Here is a 17,478-nt window from a genome sequence, read left to right on the forward strand (position 1 = left end):
TGAAAAAAATTGCAAAAATATCTTTAATTCATGCACTGCTTTGCTAATTGTAGTCACTGTTCTAACTCCCCTTTCAATTCAAGGCCTAACTCTTTCTCTCTCTCTCTCTCTCTCTCAAAGGAGGCATTTTCCACTTCTTCAACATAACGCCAAAAAACGCACTACTGACTTTCCTTCTCTTTCCCATTTTCTTTTACTTCTGACTTTTGGTTGCAGACTCCATAGACGAAAAAGGAAGAAGAAAGTTTCTTTTTTTATTTTTTTGCTTTGTTGTGTGGCTGATGTTGGGGTTCTAAAGGGTTGGAGATAGAGAAAAAGAAAAGAAAAGGGAGTGATGGGTTCATGTGTATCAGTGCAGAAGAACTCTCAAGAGTCAACCATGAGACTTGGATTTTCTTTTGGGTCTAAAACAGACAATCTTATCATGCCACCTTCACCTGTTAAGGAGAAAGGTGCTGTTGCCATTGGTGACTCTACTCTCAAATCTCACTCTCCCTCTATTTTCAAAGATTTAGGTAAGTGGGTTTCTTTTTGGTTTTATCTACGTTGTTTTGGAGATAAGAAAAGAACTTCTTGGAGTTACTTGGTATGAGGTAAAGGCAATCTTTTTGGTTTTTTTTTCTTAAATCTTGTTCTCATTAATCTTCAATGGAGTGCAAAGTTGTCTTTTATTTATTTTTTTCTTTACCCTTTATTTCTGTTTAGAGATGATGTTTTACTTTGATGATATGAGATCTGAAATGGGTGTATGGTTTGTCAAAGTTACTTTTTTTTAACTATCAACATGTTGATCTTTGTATCAAGCAGTTTTTTTTTTTTTTCATAGAAAAAATAAATTTTTTAGTTTGATGAACGATGATATTCCCATCTCCATTATTGATTTTTATGAATATTTTTCAACGTCTGCCATGGGTGATATGCCTAATGAAATTGGTTTTTTACTCTCTGTTGATTGTGACATAAACATGGTGGCCTTTTTCTTTTTCTTTTTCTTTTTTTTCTCAATGATACGGTTTCTTGGCTCTATCCGGTATGGCTTTTTTTGGGGTACATTTCAGAGCATTTTCACTATTATTTTAGTGCAATCTCTTCTATCATTCTTAGCTTAAATTTAGGATTCTCTTCTCCTTCTTAGATGATTTAGACTCTTCTTTGACTTCCCCCTTCCCCTCCATGGTAGTAGATTTAATTTGTTTATTAGTATTTGTTTTGGATTACAGTTTGGTTTCCTTTGTTTTTGGAACAAAAAAGATTTTTTTTTTTGTTAACATAACACTGTTTAATTAAATGCTTACTACTAAATGCAATTTTCCCACTCTTCCAATTGAAGATGAGAAGTGTACAAAAAAGTAGCTATTCTTTGGTTTTCCTCTTGCCTTGCAAGAGAAGTCATTCACCATTTTGGAACTTCAAGGCGTATAGGAAAATTGTTAGTTCATATGAAAACATTCTTAATGACGAAATTTAATGTAAGACAATGAAGCTAATTTTTCCTAATGTAGCAGTGTTGAAGTTGAGAATCTAATTTCAGACTTATTGGATGCCCTTGCTTAATGCCTTACCATGCAATGTGGAATATATAGACATGTTTCTGTCTCAGCAATTAACAATCTTCTTCCTGTATTTATCCTAAATGTTTGTTTTGAGAATGTCTGATATATGAAGGTATGCACCTTTGTGGACAATTTCTTTTCTTTTTTTTTTCTTTCATATTTAGTGCAGTACATCTTGTGGTAGATTTATCAGCCCTTGGTGGAAAGCTGGTTGATGGATGGACCACTCTTAAATGTAGAGTGGGGCAAACAGTTTTAAGCAAGTTTTTTTTTTTATGGATATTACTGTATTAAGATGGGTATTAAATCCCACAAGAAAAACAAATTGTGGATTATGTTGTTGTGGCCCTTACAACATGTAGAATTTATGGTTAATTCAATACACTTGGCTATGCATCACAGGACTGCTGGTGGTGATGTTATATGTGTAGAATATCAAAGAGATGACATCCTTGTCAACCTTGAAACATTTTTCTTCTGTATCAGGTTGCTTTGTACATCATATATTGTCACTGTTGATTTTTCTCAGGGGGATGTAATGTTTGCTGCTTTAATAATTCAGAGTGATAGGTTAATCCTTTTTATTCTTCTTTTATTTTTCTGGTGGAGGTGGGTGGGTTGATAAATTGCATAAATAGCTCCATTAAAATCGACATTTAGTTATGTTTTGGGGTAGTACTTTTGTAGAAATGAACCATTTTTATGTGGTATGTTTTTTAACATCAAATTCTGATCATACTGAGAACTTGGATGCTGCAGTTTCCAAATTGTGTTTTGACTTGACTGCTTTTCCTAGATGTTAGATCTTTTATATTTTGAGATTGAAATTCAATATTTCTATAATTGTATAATAGTAATGCTCAACATCATGTGATGTAATAGTTACTACTTAATTTTAAGATATGTATGCTATTATGTGTGTTAATGTAGTTGAGCTCATAACTAGATATGCTCTATGACAAGTATGTCAATGCTCAACAATGATTTTTCTTTTTGTAGGCAGTAAAGAGGAAACCTTTTTTGATTCCCGAGCATATCTAGATTCTGATTGTGAGGATGATTTCTTCAGTGTCAACGGTGGTAAGGATATTAGAACTGTTTGAATTAATTCATCTAGCAAGCTTATATGATTGCCATATCTCTTGATTTCTTTTATGCTATTTCCTACTGCACTCATAGTTTTTTGATTTCTTTTATGCTATTTCTACTTCACTCATAGTTTTTCATCTTTTCGATTAATTCAGTTTTTATGGAAGTGCAAGGGCCATGGATAAAGTTTCATGATTTCAATTAGGTTGTTAAGTTGTGATAGTTTGGACAATGTTGCCTTGGATGTTTTATGAGTAAAAGATCGACGCGTCTGTTTAATCCTGCTGGAATATGATTGCTACCTCCATTGCCATTTTCTGTGTTTTTTTTCCTTTTCAGTAATCATTTTCTAGTTAAGCATGCATATACTTTTGATCTTTTATTGATGCCCCATCCAAATGTTGCACATCTCTGTGCAGATTTTACTCCCTCTCGTGGTAATACCCCTGTTCATCATAAATTCTCCATGGGGTCACCTAGAGTTAACAAGGTCTCTGAAGAAGGATCTCCTGGATCAGTTTCTGAAATATCCCCAGGAAAGAAGAAGAAGCTGGCTGAACTATTCCGTGAGAGCATTAGAGAAGACCAAGATGTTAATGAGCTAAATACCTCAAGCAACCAGGACAATGCCAATGGAAAGATGGAAGTCAAATCAACAATCCAAGACGTACTACCTCCAAAATCTGCAGAAGGCACCCCTTATGTCTCTGGAGCTAACTCCCTGTGCAGTAGTGAAAGGACAGCAAATGGAGATAACCTTATGTTTAAGGAGAAACCTTTTCGGTCTGTTCAATGTTGCCTTCCTAGCTTGGTTTCGTGCAGTAGTTTTAGTGAGAGGAAGAAGAAGATGAGCCCTGCAATAGCTGTAAATGATAAGCCTTAAATTCGATCCATTTACCAGCAAGTAGGTTGAAGAAGCCTGGATTGTGGCTCCCAGAGATCATGCGCCCAAGATAACTTCAAATTTTTGTCATATTTAATGAAGCCTTGGGGTCATATTTACATGCAATGTAAAAAGCAGCCCAGTAAATGTTTGATGCAGAACTGCTATATGGATTTTCCGTCTCAATCAACCTGGAGGTAGAAATTTTCTTTTCAACAGGTGTTCTGTAATAAAAAGCCAAAACAATCAAAGGAAAACCCGTAAATGACCCTTGTAATGAATATATATTATATATGTTAAGCAACTGAGGCCTTATGTGCAGCTCAGTTCTTTAAGTAATCCATGCTGTTTAAATCTTAATCGTGTTTTACATTTTCAGCTGGAATAATAGTAAGTGCTCGTATGTTATATAAGTTACCTGGTTTTTAGGACCATTTTGTGTCCTCTTAGTCCGATGATCCAATGAGATTATGCATTTACCATAGGGGTCAAAATCTTTGGCAGTATAATCTGCTAATTGGCTGTTTGCTGCTATCCTGGGTTGCTACTTATTTAACAACATGCACTGTGTCATTGATCTATGAGAGAAGCCATGAATCTGATATTGGTTATGTATTAGAGTTGATTGAGTATATAAATGTTTTCATCATTTTTAACCTTTGAGACTTCTTTTGTAAACAAAAGAATGCGATTTAATGGACTGAAGTGAAAAATATTCGGCCATTTTTAACATATGAGATTCTTAGGACAAAGGTAAGGCCTGATGAACTGAAGCAAACAATATTTTGCAGATTGATCATTGATGTTTGACTTGATAATATGTTGTAGGTCGATGTGAATCGTGATGCATTTAATTAATATGCCCACAATGCCCTTGGGACCAATCTCTGTGGTCAGTGTTTTTACTGGGTTTAATGGTTCTGTTGAATTCTTAAAACATTTGGTTTTGGTAAACAATTTACCGTGAGAGGATTATGGTGGCACCTGTATAAGTCAGGGTTCTGGGGGAGTTTATGAGATGGGTTAAACTCCTCGAGGCTAATAACTTGGAGAGCCACTTTGGAAGCCGACATCGTTAGGCCCAAATAGTAAAATGTAAAATGTCAAACCTACGGAGATAAAAAAGCCCATCCAACAAAACCTAAAAGGCAGAAAATCCTGACCTGGCAGGCTAATGAATTCCTAACCCACCTACCACGAAAAATTATGTACATGCTTTTGCAGCTTTAAACTTTCCCATGTTACAGAAGCATGGGCCATAGCTAATGAAATGAATCTGAACTTTTACTGATTTTAAAACTTGAAGAAAGAATTCAGCAATAGCATGGCATACTCTTGAAACAGGTACTAAGGTACAGCTGCTAAAAACAAAGGTAAGAAAAAGGAAAAGAAACTGACTGAAGTAATTGGTCTCTTTTGTACCCAAATGTGGTCCATACTCCATCCTATATCCTTAATCGGCTAATATGGTCACATTGGTGTAATTTACCTAGGGTAGCCCTGGACCTCCCATAAATGTGTGTCAGTTTAGAATTTTTCGCTTATTGAATTTATTTCTTAGTCAGCCTAGACAATGATCCCAGAGCAGCTTGGAAGGATTAATACTTCAGAGTTCAGACTTCAGTAATAGTTTGGAGGAATCACTGAACTGGATTTTAAATCCAATTATGGGGCGACAATGTGAAACGTACAAAGCCCATCTGGAAAAGGATGGATGCTTGTGGGCTCCTGCTTATCCACATGCAGCCCATTGTATAGTTTCTGACGCTGTTTGATGGTTTTACCAGTGGTGATCTTTTTCCAATCTGATTGGAGTTCCTTTCACATTGGTTCATGTTCAAAATGAAAACTGCTTCATGGGTAACGATCCTGGTTAGAATTCTGGGAAATTTCAGCATTAAAGACATTCCATTATCTCCTTTTTATTTATATTCCTTATATTTAATATCATACAGAAGTCAGAAACCAATGCTTACGTTACAAAGTAGATAAGGAATGCTGAAAACTGCTTCATGGGTAACGATCCTGGTTAGAATTCTGGGAAATTTCAGCATTAAAGACATTCCATTATCTCCTTTTTATTTATATTACTTATATTTAATATCATACAGAAGTCAGAAACCAATGCTTACGTTACAAAGTAGATAAGGAATGTGAAAGTAGACTATCTCAGGAATGGGAAGTTGACTCAAGAAGTCAAAGATTAACTTTCCCAGTGAACACTAAAGCAGTTTGAATTTGCCTGATTATTTCCCGCCATGTAAGGTGGAACATGACAGGAGCCAGCACATGTTATAATGGGACCCCACATTTTCCTTTTGTCATAATAGGGTTCACAACAGCTAAAGCCTCGATCGCGCCTGCTATTCCATAGTATAAACTACAATCAGTTTCAGGATTAGCAGTGACATAGAGTTTCTATGATGATGTTTCATGGATCACCATATCCAGTTTGTTGATGATAAGAAGCAATAAGAAACGCTCCATTTGGGTCCCACTTTCCATTCACGTCTCCTGGAAATAACGTGAAACACCCCCTCCCCCCCAATTGTAGGTCAATAAAGCTTAGTTGTCAGTTAAGCCAAAGCAAAGACAGATAAAGTAATACTAATCGTTTTTCCACTGCTCGTGCCTCTTTATCTTCTTTCTTTCTTTCTTTCAATTTTTCTATATATAGCCATTGGTTTTAGCCTCCATATATATATATATATATATATATATATCCTTCCAAGACACAGACAAATCAAAACGTGCAAGTTATGGCTCCTCCTGGCTTGTTAAGTTTGGCTGTGTTCTTATGTCTCCTGGTTTTCCTAGTCGAGCCTCATAGCGCATATGGCTCCAGCCGTGGTTCGTTTGGAAGACACAACGGTGCTACCGCTTCAGCAGTCAATGGAATATGCGCCACCTCAGTGACTATCTATGGTTACAAATGTCAGGAACATGAAGTAAGAGCATCAAACAACAAACGTTTGACACAAACCTTTTGGTGTTACTTCGAACATGGATTTGACAGAGAAGTGGCTAATGAAATTAATTGGTTATTTAAATTAATTAATTTTCAGGTGAAAACCCAAGATGGGTACATCCTTAACATGCAAAGAATTCCACAGGGACGTGTCGTTGGAGGTAGTGCTGGTGGGAACAAGAAGCAGCCAATACTGATACAACATGGTGTCCTTGTGGTAAGTCAGTCAGTGCCTACCTAAATATCTTTCAGGAAATACTGACAATTCATTTCTGACCATTCGAGTATTTTATGTGCTTATAAAAATCTTCATATTAGTGCACACATCACACAAATTTAACATTACGAAGTCTTTTGGGTGTGAACTTGTCTTGATGTTCTGAAAATTTTATGACCACATTAAAGTTAAAGTAACTTTTCAAGTTTTCATTATTCCTTTCAACCAAAGCCTTGTCTGAGGAGTTAGGAACATGTGCCGTGCACTCAATTTGTCGACCGATCGAGAACCATCCTTATTAAAGGCAACTTTTACCTGGTAATTGCTATGAAAGTTGAGCACTTAAAAGAAAAGAATAGGCTTGATTTACGCATGTCTGACTTTGTTCTGGCTAATAACATGCACCGTGTGGGGTATAGGCTGGTTGAAAAGTCCAATGGACCCAAAATTCAGCATTTCTATCTGAAGCTTTTATGAAACTTTGCATGGCCTAATATCAAAAACTTTTGGGGGCTGAAATTTTCGTCTGTTTATGTGCTAGAGATAGCATCAAAAGATAACTGCTTAATTTATGCTATGATCCTAAATGTTCAAAATTAATTTGCATCCGTTTTTTTGGGTTCAGGATGGAATGACATGGCTCCTGAATTCACCAGAACAAAATCTACCAATGATTTTGGCTGATAAAGGTTTTGATGTGTGGATTGCTAACACTAGAGGGACTAGATTCAGCAGAAAGCACGTTTCCCTAGACCCTGGCCAGCTGGTTTACTTCTTTCCCTTCTTAGCTTTTACATATACTGATGCAATTTGATCCGTATATAAAAACTATGGTAAAAAATAGGAGTAGAAAGGGAATTTTACTTCACACTCCACACTCCACACTCCACACTCCACACTCCACACTGGAAACTTGAATGTGAACTAGAGGGTAATGCAGCATTTGGATGTTGATCATGCATCATCAGTGATTTAACAGATTGTTGAAACTGATAATATGGCAGGAGTTCTGGAACTGGTCATGGGATGAACTGGTGAGTTATGATCTATCAGCTGTTTTTGACTTTGTGTTCAGCCAGACAGGGCAGAAGATTCATTACATTGGTCATTCCCTGGTGAGAAACCATTTAACAAACTAATTATTAATATCTTCTGGAGTCAGGGATTGAAACTTTTGATATTCCAATTCAGTTCATTTGGTCGAACTCTGACTTTCCTAGAGTCATTAGCATGCTAAAATTTGTACCCCAATGATCACTTGGGCAGGCACAATGTTGAAACCTCATTGTAATTTGTCTATTCTGGTTGATAGGGAACTCTTATAGGTTTGGCATCCTTCTCAGAGGGCCATCAGGCGGACAAGCTGAAATCCGCAGCATTTTTAAGCCCAATTGCTTACTTAAGCCACATGAATACTGCACTTGGTATGGTTTCTGCCAAAGCCTTTGTTGGTGAGGTCTGTGAGCAACATTTTCCTCATCATCAATAACAGTTAATTAAACTTAACAGAATATCAATCGCTTAAAGGGTTTCATTGGTTTTGGCAACAGATCACTAAATTGTTTGGAGTAGCAGAATTCAATCCAAAAGGGTGAGAATCAAGAACAGAAAACCTGGTTTTAGACAATATTAGAGAGTGAACCTCATTCTAGCTATACTATTGTTATATTTAATGGATGGTCGTTCCAGTGGTTCATCTAATTATGTTTCTTTGTCATGACAGACAGAAAGTATCAATCTTTCTCAAGTCTTTGTGCAATTATCCCGGAGTTGACTGCTATGACCTATTAAGTTCACTTACTGGTACTAGATCCATACTCAAGTTCTTGATTCTTACTGCTTGTAATAGACTAAAACAGTAGCTTCCTCATCCTGCCAATTACAATTTTCACTATATGACTGCAATTATTGTACACAATTAGTCCTTAGAAGATGCTGATTTCTTTTTGGTATTGTAATTCAAGGTAAAAATTGCTGTCTCAATTCTTCCACAGTTGAGCTTTTCATAAAGAACGAACCCCAACCCACATCAACCAAAAACATGGTGCACTTAGCTCAAAGTAAGTCTATGAAACCCAACTCCATCTTTTCTTGTAGCACTTCCTTGGAATTTATCATGATGTTAGATATGTTTTCTGCATTAGGCTGTGTTTTTGAAGAAAAAAATTGAAGAAAAATAACTAGTCTTACAAATTATCATATATGCGAAAAATGATTTGTGGTGCCCTATTCACTTGTAAATGACTAACACTAGAGGCTTCCACAAAAAAAAAAAAAAATGCAGCTGTTCGAGATGGGGTTATTGCGAAATACAACTATGGTAGACCAGACTATAATCTGATGCATTACGGAGAAGCCAAACCACCTATTTACAACATCTCCAACATTCCTCATGACCTTCCTATCTTCATTAGCTATGGAGGGAAAGATGCTCTCTCTGATGTTCGAGATGTTCAGCTATTGCTTGATAGTTTGAAGTTCCATGATGTAGACAAGCTCATGATTCAATATATCAAGGATTATGCTCATGCGGATTTCATTATGGGAATAAATGCCAATGATATTGTGTATAATCAAATTGTTCAGTTCTTTAAAAATCAGAAATGATCCTCAAAGAGTCCGATCAGTTTATGTGATAGATCTTGTTTTTTACTATCAAATAAATCATTTAACACGACAGAATCTGTTCAAAGCCAGCTGATTGAGATCATGTAGACAACCATCCTGGGTAACAATCTGTTTGGTAACCTGGAAAAGCAGTTTTTATCATTTCTACTTGTATTGGAAATATGCCGTTCTAAATAGTAAACTGATCTGTCTGGACTATTTGGTAGGTAGCATGACCAAAATAAGAAGCCAGAAAAAGTTCTTTTTTATCAGCCGTATTAATGAATGATATTCCAAATATTGACCATATGTGGTAAAGATAACAAGCAGGTTTTCAGCTTCCTTTACTTGTATGTCTGCCCTTGTTTATCTGATATCTCTGTTTAGTATATTTGTGCTTCCAGAAAGCCCCCAGCTGAAAATGATCACCATGATAGCTTTGTTTAAACGCCAAGTTTCTGTGACCTCTAACCAACTAGATTTTGCTTTGCGGGCAATCCAAAAACATCGAAAACACTTACCATTAACATTGCCCTTCTTTTGTTTTAGAATTACTGGCATCCCCAACCAGCATTGACTTATTGAAGGGATTGTGTTAAATTGTGCTTCCAAGGGCAATATGGTATATTTGTCTATCATGTGAAAGTATCATGATTTATAAATAGTGTGGATCAAAAATTCATGGCATGATGAGGAAGCGTTAGTTCTGATAGAGACTGTCAACAACATTTAAAGGTTTCTTTATATATATATATATATAGATACACCAAAGCTGTCATAGACTCATAGCAACATTTCAACAAGGCCAAGAGGGGACTGAAGAAATGAGATTAATGGAGGGTAAGTCCAGAATTTTCTTTATGCTGTTTCTGCTAGCATTGATAGCAAAACAAGCCTCTGCAGCTCAACATGTGGTTGGAGGTAGCCAAGGTTGGGATGAATCTGTGGACCTTAACTCATGGGCTTCAGGCCAAACATTCAAGGTCGGAGACCAACTCGGTATGTTAATTTCTTTTCCTCTTAAGTCAATCCTGTTATCTGCATTTTTTAGCAAACACATTTCATTGCATGAAGATGGCTGAAAAACTTAAATTTTTCCAACAGTTTTCAAGTACTCTTCAGGGCTACACAGCGTAGTTGAGCTTGGAAGCGAGACTGCCTACAAGAACTGCGACCTGGGAACAGCATTGGACTCCAAAAACACTGGCAATGATGTTGTGAAACTGAACAAGGTTGGGACTCGTTACTTTGCTTGTGGAACATTAGGCCATTGTGACCAGGGCATGAAGGTGAAGATTACAACAGTAGCCGGGAATGCACCTTCTGCTCCCGCTTCAGCTTCAACAACTTCCAGGGCTTCTACCATTCAATCTTTTTCCAGCTTTCTCCTACCTGCTATAGTATTATCTGTTTGGAAGATTTGAAGCTTGCAAATTTTTACTGGCCTGGAGTAATTATTTTGTCTGGAGATTTGGGACTTTAAATTATACTAGTCAATATTGAATATCTTTTGTAAGTATCATGTCATATTTATGGTGATAATTGAGAGGATTGAATAAATTTGACCCTGATCCAGGAGACATAAAAACCAGGCAGGATTTTTTTTTTATGAAACTACTTGTTCAAAAGAAATTAGACATAATAAGATTCAATTTCAAACATGACATAAAAGTTGAACTGAACTCATATATGATGAGACCTCAACCTGACAGAATTTTCTGTGAGCATCAAATCAGGAGTTTCCAAAGATGTTATTATTTCCAGGATTATTTCTTCTGTCATAAAGCAGCTGATGGCAGAAACAGTCTGAGTTTGTTGGCTCATGCATATGTAAGCATCCAGCAGCCTGGCAGCCACCTATGAACCTCAAATTTTTTTTCCCAAAATTGAAAAAGTTGATGCCATATCCAATATAGAAATTGACTTACAAGTCAAATGTTGATCTTATATTAATCATGCATCTCAAAAAAATTGGTTCCTTCTTACCTACAATGAATTGCATGTGGATTTGTTTAGTTTGTTTTGTCCTGATTAATAATATTCTTAATCCCAAGTCAATCTTTATTTTTTTTTAACCATCAAGGTTTAAATTCGATGAGTCAATTTCAATATCATTGAACTAATAAAATTGATCATTTATAATCAACAACAATAATGTAATTGTTTTAATAAGTTTTTAATTTTTAATCCAAATAATCGAGATTTAATTTTTCAAATTTAGATATAAAAAAACAAATAAATTATTTCTCTTTTTTGACCTCAAAATTGTATAAGCCTTAATAATGATCTCAAATTGAAATAATTTTCCCCTTTTTACTTAATAAATTATCATTGATTAATGTTTATCAACAAATTTTCAGATAATAAAGAGATTTACAATCAATTATAGTAATTCATAGCTCATATAAATAATTAAAAAAAATATGATCATAAGAGGTTTAATTTTTTAATCATTTTATGAAATGCATACAGTAAAAACTACAATCAAAATTTTCTTAAATAAAATTACACAAAAGCCAGTTGATTAACCAATATAGAAGCTGAGCTCATAACAAAATAATAGGCCTACTTGCACTAGATTTCTCTGATTCTCTCCGCTAGGCTATCTGATTCAAGTTTCAAACGTTGAGTTGAAATTTCAAGTTTTTCCCTTCTTTTTTTCTTTCGAATTTTTTTTTTTTACAGTTTCGATTTCTTTTAACAATTATTTTTAACGATGCCGGAGGAGACGACGTCTATAGATTACGTTATGAAGAAGGCATCGGGGCCTCACTTCTCTGGTCTCCGTACTCCGGTGGCGACCTCTGCCTCTTCCTCCAACTCTGCCGATTCCAACGTTCCTCGTCAGCCCTTCGTCATTGGTATTCCTCACTTCACTTCTCTTTAAAACAAACAAAGAAAGAAAAAAATGCGCTTTTTGCTGAATTTCGCCTTTTATGCTTTAGAAAACTCAGTAAAGTTTTTGTTTTTGTGAATGAGTAATGGTTGTTTGTCTCTAATTTTGCTTTCATTTCTTAAAATTAAATAAAAAGGAGTCTTTTTATTTTTATAACGATCACCAAATGTGATCTTTTTTTGGTATTAAGCAGGGGTTTCTGGAGGTACAGCTTCTGGTAAAACGACAGTCTGTGACATGATCATCCAACAGCTTCACGATCACCGCGTTATTCTTGTCAATCAGGTTCAAATTCAAGTTAACTTGTTACTGTTATTACTGGGGTTATAAATGATATATCAGATTCGGGCTCGGATAAAACTTTAATTCGATTTGATTATTAGAGTTGAGTTCGACGAGCGTTCGAGCTTTCTAATGTTCAGTTTGAATAGCAAAGCTTTTATATTTTAATAAATATTTTATTTTTTAATTAAAATTATTATTTTACTCATATATATATATATATATATATATATAAGAGTTTGAGCTCCAGCTTGAGTTGGAATACAAATAACCGAGCTTGAAGTGGAGCATGGGAATCGAACTCTTTTTCTTTTATTTGATAAACGAGCTTAGTCAAATGACCTTGACTTTTATCTCTTAATCGAACTCATGCTTTTATTTAAAACTTGATCGAGCTTTAGCTGAGTTTCAAGCACCAAATTTTGAGTCGAGCTTGAGCTTGAGTTTTTCACTATATCGAATCGACTTAGCTTGATTACATCCCTAGTTATTAACTGAAATTCATCAAACTGTCAGCTTACATTTTCTTTTCTACGGATGCAGGATTCATTTTACCATGGTTTAACTACTGAAGAGTTAAAACGGGTTCACGAGTATAATTTTGATCATTCTGATATATTAATTTGGTGATGTTTGCTGATTTTGTTGTCTTATGTTATATTGAATGGTATTGTTTTGATTGTGCATTGGTTTTTTTTTTGTGTTCATGTAGATGCTTTTGATACCGAGCAGCTTCTGGATTGTATTCAGAAGCTTAAAAGTGGGCACTCTGTTCAGGTCCCAATTTATGATTTTAAGCATCATCGCCAATCTTCAGATGGTTTTTGACAGGTAGTTAGTTTGTTCATTAATGATTCGGGAAGAAGCTAGGTGTATTCAATTAAGAACTTATAATAGTTGTTTTGGGTGTTTGTTTCAAGCTTAGAGTAATGCTTACACTTGCATTTTACGTTTTGTTTCTCCTTTTAGTTATTGAGTTCTTTATCTCTTTGCAAAAAATCTAAATTCATTGCTGATAATTCAATTGTTGTAATTTGGCGAACTTGGATTTGTACCATACATAATCCAGGTGAATGCTTCTGATGTGATAATTTTGGAAGGAATTCTTGTTTTCCATGACCAGCGTGTCAGGAAGCTCATGAATATGAAGATTTTTGTTGACTCAGGTTTGACCTCTTTTATCTAATTCCTTAGCATCATAGCATCCTCCAATGATTGGTGTAGACATTTCTCACTTATAATTTGGTGGAGATGATACATTCCTTTTGTTTACTTAAGATCTATTATCATGCATAGCTGTCAAGGTTAAACAACCCATAGCCATTGCTAACCGCTCAAAACAAAATCATATGTATCAATAACAGGAAATATAAGATTGATAGAAACAAAATTAAAATTAAATGCATATCAAGAAAAAGATGGCTGGTATCCATACTGATCTTGAAACTCATGTATAAAACAAAACTCAAAGTCAACTTGTGTATTAATTACTAACTACAGACCGTTTTAAGTTGTAAATAGCCTGCAGCATGCCAGCAAGCAGATGAGGAATTCTTAGCAATGGTAGTTTTACGAAAGCCAACGCAGTCAATTCAAGGAAATTTTAAATTTGGGTTCTTAGAACCACAGGGACTGTCACCAACAAATTACTCAAAGAACATCATGGCTTCACCTAGTTGAATGAGTTTGCATGCATTTGTGTGTGGGTTAAGGTTGCATTGTCTATGGTGCAACTGTTGTTTTTTTTCTCTGAGCATGTTTTCTTCTTTCATGCTCTCATGGGTTTGAATGGTTCTTTATTTTATTTGGCAATTTATTGTAGATGGTGATGTGAGGCTTGCTCGTAGAATAAGACGAGATACAGTTGAGAGGGGTAGGGATTTAAATTCTGTTCTTGAACAAGTAAGCCTATTTGTACCATAATTTTCTTTGTAATTTAATTTAATACTTGAAAAATTAGTCCTGAACAAGCATAAATCTCTGGGGTTAAATTTATGCTTACCATGATATGCAACATTGTTTAATTTACTTGTTTGGTAATTGGTGTCATGGTGTGTCAGTTTTATTGAAACACTACAATGAAAATCCAGAAGAAAAACAGGGGTGAAGCCTTGGGAAAGATGCTGCTACTCGGCTAACCAGACAGCCTCACATTTAATTTTCTCAAACATTTTGATAATTACATTTCAATATCGTGTTATTTCTGCAGTATGCAAAATTTGTCAAGCCTGCATTTGATGATTTTGTTCTGCCATCAAAGAAGCATGCTGATGTCATCATCCCCCGAGGAGGTGATAATCATGTCGCCATTGATTTGATTGTGCAACATATCCGCACTAAGCTAGGTCAGCATGATCTCTGCAAAATATATCCTAATGTGTATGTAATTCAGTCAACATTTAAGGAATGTCTATCTTATTTCTGTTAGAACTTGTTTCATCATGTAGAGTAACAAATATCTGTTATTAGCTGCCATTGCTAATAACTAGCAAGCATAGAACTCTTCATCTGTGTATATTGATGTTCAGCTCTTTCATGTTCCATTTACCCTAACATATTTAGGTCAATTATCAGTGTGCCATGTTGACAGAAAGTTGCCACATTTATTGTAGCTAGGTATTGAAGATTGGCAATGTCAGAATAGTTTCTATTCTGTTAGATAAAATAAAAGATTAAAATAAGAAATTTCTGTACAAAACATGTTGAGTGCATCTCCCTCAAGTATAGTTTTTCTAATTAGATATGTGATACTGCTTGTATACTTAAACATATTCCCAACAATTTTCAGTTTAATGTGTAACTCATTTGTAGCTTTTATGTCTATGGTTTTTTTTTTTTAAATTATTTCATATGTAAGGCTTATGGTGCAGATTAGAGGAATGCATACTCTGATTAGAGACCGGGAGATTTCTAAGCATGATTTTGTCTTCTATTCAGATTGGCTTATTCGGCTGGTACCTTCTGCTTTATATCTTATGTATAAACTGTGTTTTGTTTTCTGTCAGTGCTTTTTAAATGAAAAATATAACTGAGTTTGTTGAATTTGATTTAGGTGGTGGAGCATGGTCTTGGACATTTGCCGTTCACTGAGAAGCAAGTAGTAACACCTACCGGTATGTTTAATTAAATAACAGTGTCACTTTTTCTCATTAATGGAAACTCCGAGTTCTCTTTCTGGGAATGTGCAATTGGGAGATGTCCAACTAGAAAACGATGAATTTCTGTTCATCTTCAGATGTCTTATCATGGAAACAATTAATATTCTGCTTACCTTTGAAACTTGGTGCTATTTCTTTTGAGCATCAGTATATACTGGGGTTGGTTTTTGCAAAAAGTTGTGTGGTGTTTCAATTGTTTGAAGGAGAGCTTTGATCAGGTATTGGTTTGGTCAGTTTCTGTTATTTGATAGCGGGTCTTATTTAGTCAAAATGGGAGTATCAGGTAATCTTCTTTTACATATGATAAAGTTATGATGAGTCTTAGTTCAAGTTTTTCTCCTATTATCTTGATCTGGATGTTTGATAAATGCTGCATCGATGTTGAAATTTCTGTTTAATTATGTAGTTTACGATTTTCTATGTTTTTCTTTTTGTTTTTTTTTTTTTAGAGTGGTGAGAGCATGAAAAACGCACTACGTGCTTGTTGCAAAGGAATAAAAATTGGAAAATTTTTTATTCACCGTGATGGAGATAATGGGAAACAGGTTTGTAATTTGTTGGGATCTTTATGCTGTTAGGTATCACATATAATTAATCTTAACCTTTAATCTGCTTTCTTGAATATTTTTAGCTCATATATGAGAGGCTTCCCAGGGATATTTCAGAACGGCATGTCCTTCTGGATCCAGTTCTTGCTACAGGTAAGCTACATTCCTCACACGTGCTGTCACTTACTATTGCAAGAATAGGCTAAGTAAAAGAAAGCTATCCTGAATCTTTTCCACTTTTTCTTCTTGGTTAATGAATCAGCTTGAGTGGAAAGAATTAGTCCAGAGAAATCATAAATTAGCAATTCCTCTGGCTATCAAACTAAAGAATATTGCCATCAGTTTCAGATTGTTTCCCAGATCACATCTGTTGTCAATCAGGTGGTGGTCCCTGGAAATGCATATAGAGTTATTTGTATTCTTCAATTATTGAATGATTTATGCTTTCCTATGGGAAACCATCTTGATGACTTTCCTTGTAGGGAACTCAGCTAACCACGCCATTGAACTACTCGTACAAGAGTTCCAGAATCTCACATTATATTCCTTAACCTCATCTCTGTGAGTTCATGTTGTTGGCTGCAGATGCATCTACTCCTATTACCTTGCAACCCTTCCTTCCGCCTTTCTTTTCCCTCTCTTCCTATGTACTGATCCTGATCCTCATTTTCTATTCCTCAGGCGCCTGAAGGAATCCATTGTGTTTGCAAACGGTTCCCATTGTTGAAAATCGTTACTTCAGAAATAGATGTTGCACTAAATGAGGAATTACGTGTCATACCAGGCATGGGTGAGTTTGGCGATCGTTACTTTGGCACTGATGACTGATCCACCATCTTTGGCAAGTTGCCATTGTAACCAGTATCAAATGGACTATATAGATATGCGTGATCAGCTTACCCCTTATATAGAAGCTACCAGCTAGGATCATCGGACAAAAGTCCAGAGATGATTCTGAGATCATTTATTTTGGTTTCATGTTACCGGAATTGCTCCATTTTGAGCTTGCGGATGGAAGAATATTTGAACAAAGTGAAATCGTAGAAGTTAGGTAAAAACCATAAAACATATGAATACCAATTATAGGCAGTTGATTTAACACAATTCCTGGTAATTGTTGTTCTTTGAAGCAGTTAAATTTGATGGGACATTGCATATCGATATTCATGGTTGTGGCTGTGATTTTCCCTAACATTGCTTTCTAAAAGTAGGTACAAATATTTGTGTAAAATTGGTTGTGGCAATGGGTGATCTTATTATACCGTTTGATAACACTC

General features: G+C 35.4%; 3 protein-coding genes and 1 pseudogene across 4 annotated transcripts; all 4 read left to right on the forward strand.

Annotated features, from left to right (window-relative positions):
* The first annotated feature begins 51 nt into the window (after positions 1-51).
* On the forward strand, positions 52-3,864 carry LOC111293135 (uncharacterized protein At3g27210-like). The gene is made up of 3 exons (XM_022885892.2): positions 52-515; positions 2,553-2,633; positions 3,062-3,864. Exons 1-3 carry the CDS (start codon positions 335-337, stop codon positions 3,523-3,525), a joined length of 726 nt encoding a protein of 241 aa, XP_022741627.2. The 5' UTR covers positions 52-334; the 3' UTR covers positions 3,526-3,864.
* A 2,233-nt stretch (positions 3,865-6,097) lies between these two features.
* LOC111292650 (triacylglycerol lipase 2-like) lies at positions 6,098-9,852 on the forward strand. The gene is made up of 9 exons (XM_022885135.2): positions 6,098-6,473; positions 6,591-6,710; positions 7,336-7,476; positions 7,715-7,825; positions 8,023-8,166; positions 8,261-8,301; positions 8,434-8,513; positions 8,675-8,770; positions 8,995-9,852. The coding sequence occupies exons 1-9, from the start codon at positions 6,285-6,287 to the stop codon at positions 9,315-9,317; spliced, it is 1,245 nt and encodes a 414-aa protein (XP_022740870.2). The 5' UTR covers positions 6,098-6,284; the 3' UTR covers positions 9,318-9,852.
* Positions 9,853-10,002: 150 nt separating this feature from the next.
* Positions 10,003-10,931, forward strand: LOC111292651 (mavicyanin-like). The gene is made up of 2 exons (XM_022885136.2): positions 10,003-10,316; positions 10,422-10,931. Exons 1-2 carry the CDS (start codon positions 10,142-10,144, stop codon positions 10,739-10,741), a joined length of 495 nt encoding a protein of 164 aa, XP_022740871.2. The 5' UTR covers positions 10,003-10,141; the 3' UTR covers positions 10,742-10,931.
* A 144-nt stretch (positions 10,932-11,075) lies between these two features.
* On the forward strand, positions 11,076-17,474 carry LOC111291659 (uridine/cytidine kinase UKL1, chloroplastic-like; annotated as a pseudogene). Its single transcript, XR_016345931.1, has 14 exons — positions 11,076-12,178; positions 12,407-12,498; positions 13,039-13,126; positions 13,208-13,326; positions 13,565-13,661; positions 14,318-14,397; positions 14,705-14,886; positions 15,353-15,449; positions 15,548-15,608; positions 15,796-15,860; positions 16,103-16,198; positions 16,285-16,354; positions 16,684-16,762; positions 16,883-17,474. The product of XR_016345931.1 is annotated as a uridine/cytidine kinase UKL1, chloroplastic-like (transcript).
* Positions 17,475-17,478: the final 4 nt, after the last annotated feature.

This window comes from Durio zibethinus, chromosome 10 (assembly GCF_047325235.1).
Source record: "Durio zibethinus cultivar Kanyao isolate XHJ-2024 chromosome 10, ASM4732523v1, whole genome shotgun sequence".
NCBI classification, from domain to species: Eukaryota; Viridiplantae; Streptophyta; class Magnoliopsida; order Malvales; family Malvaceae; genus Durio; species Durio zibethinus.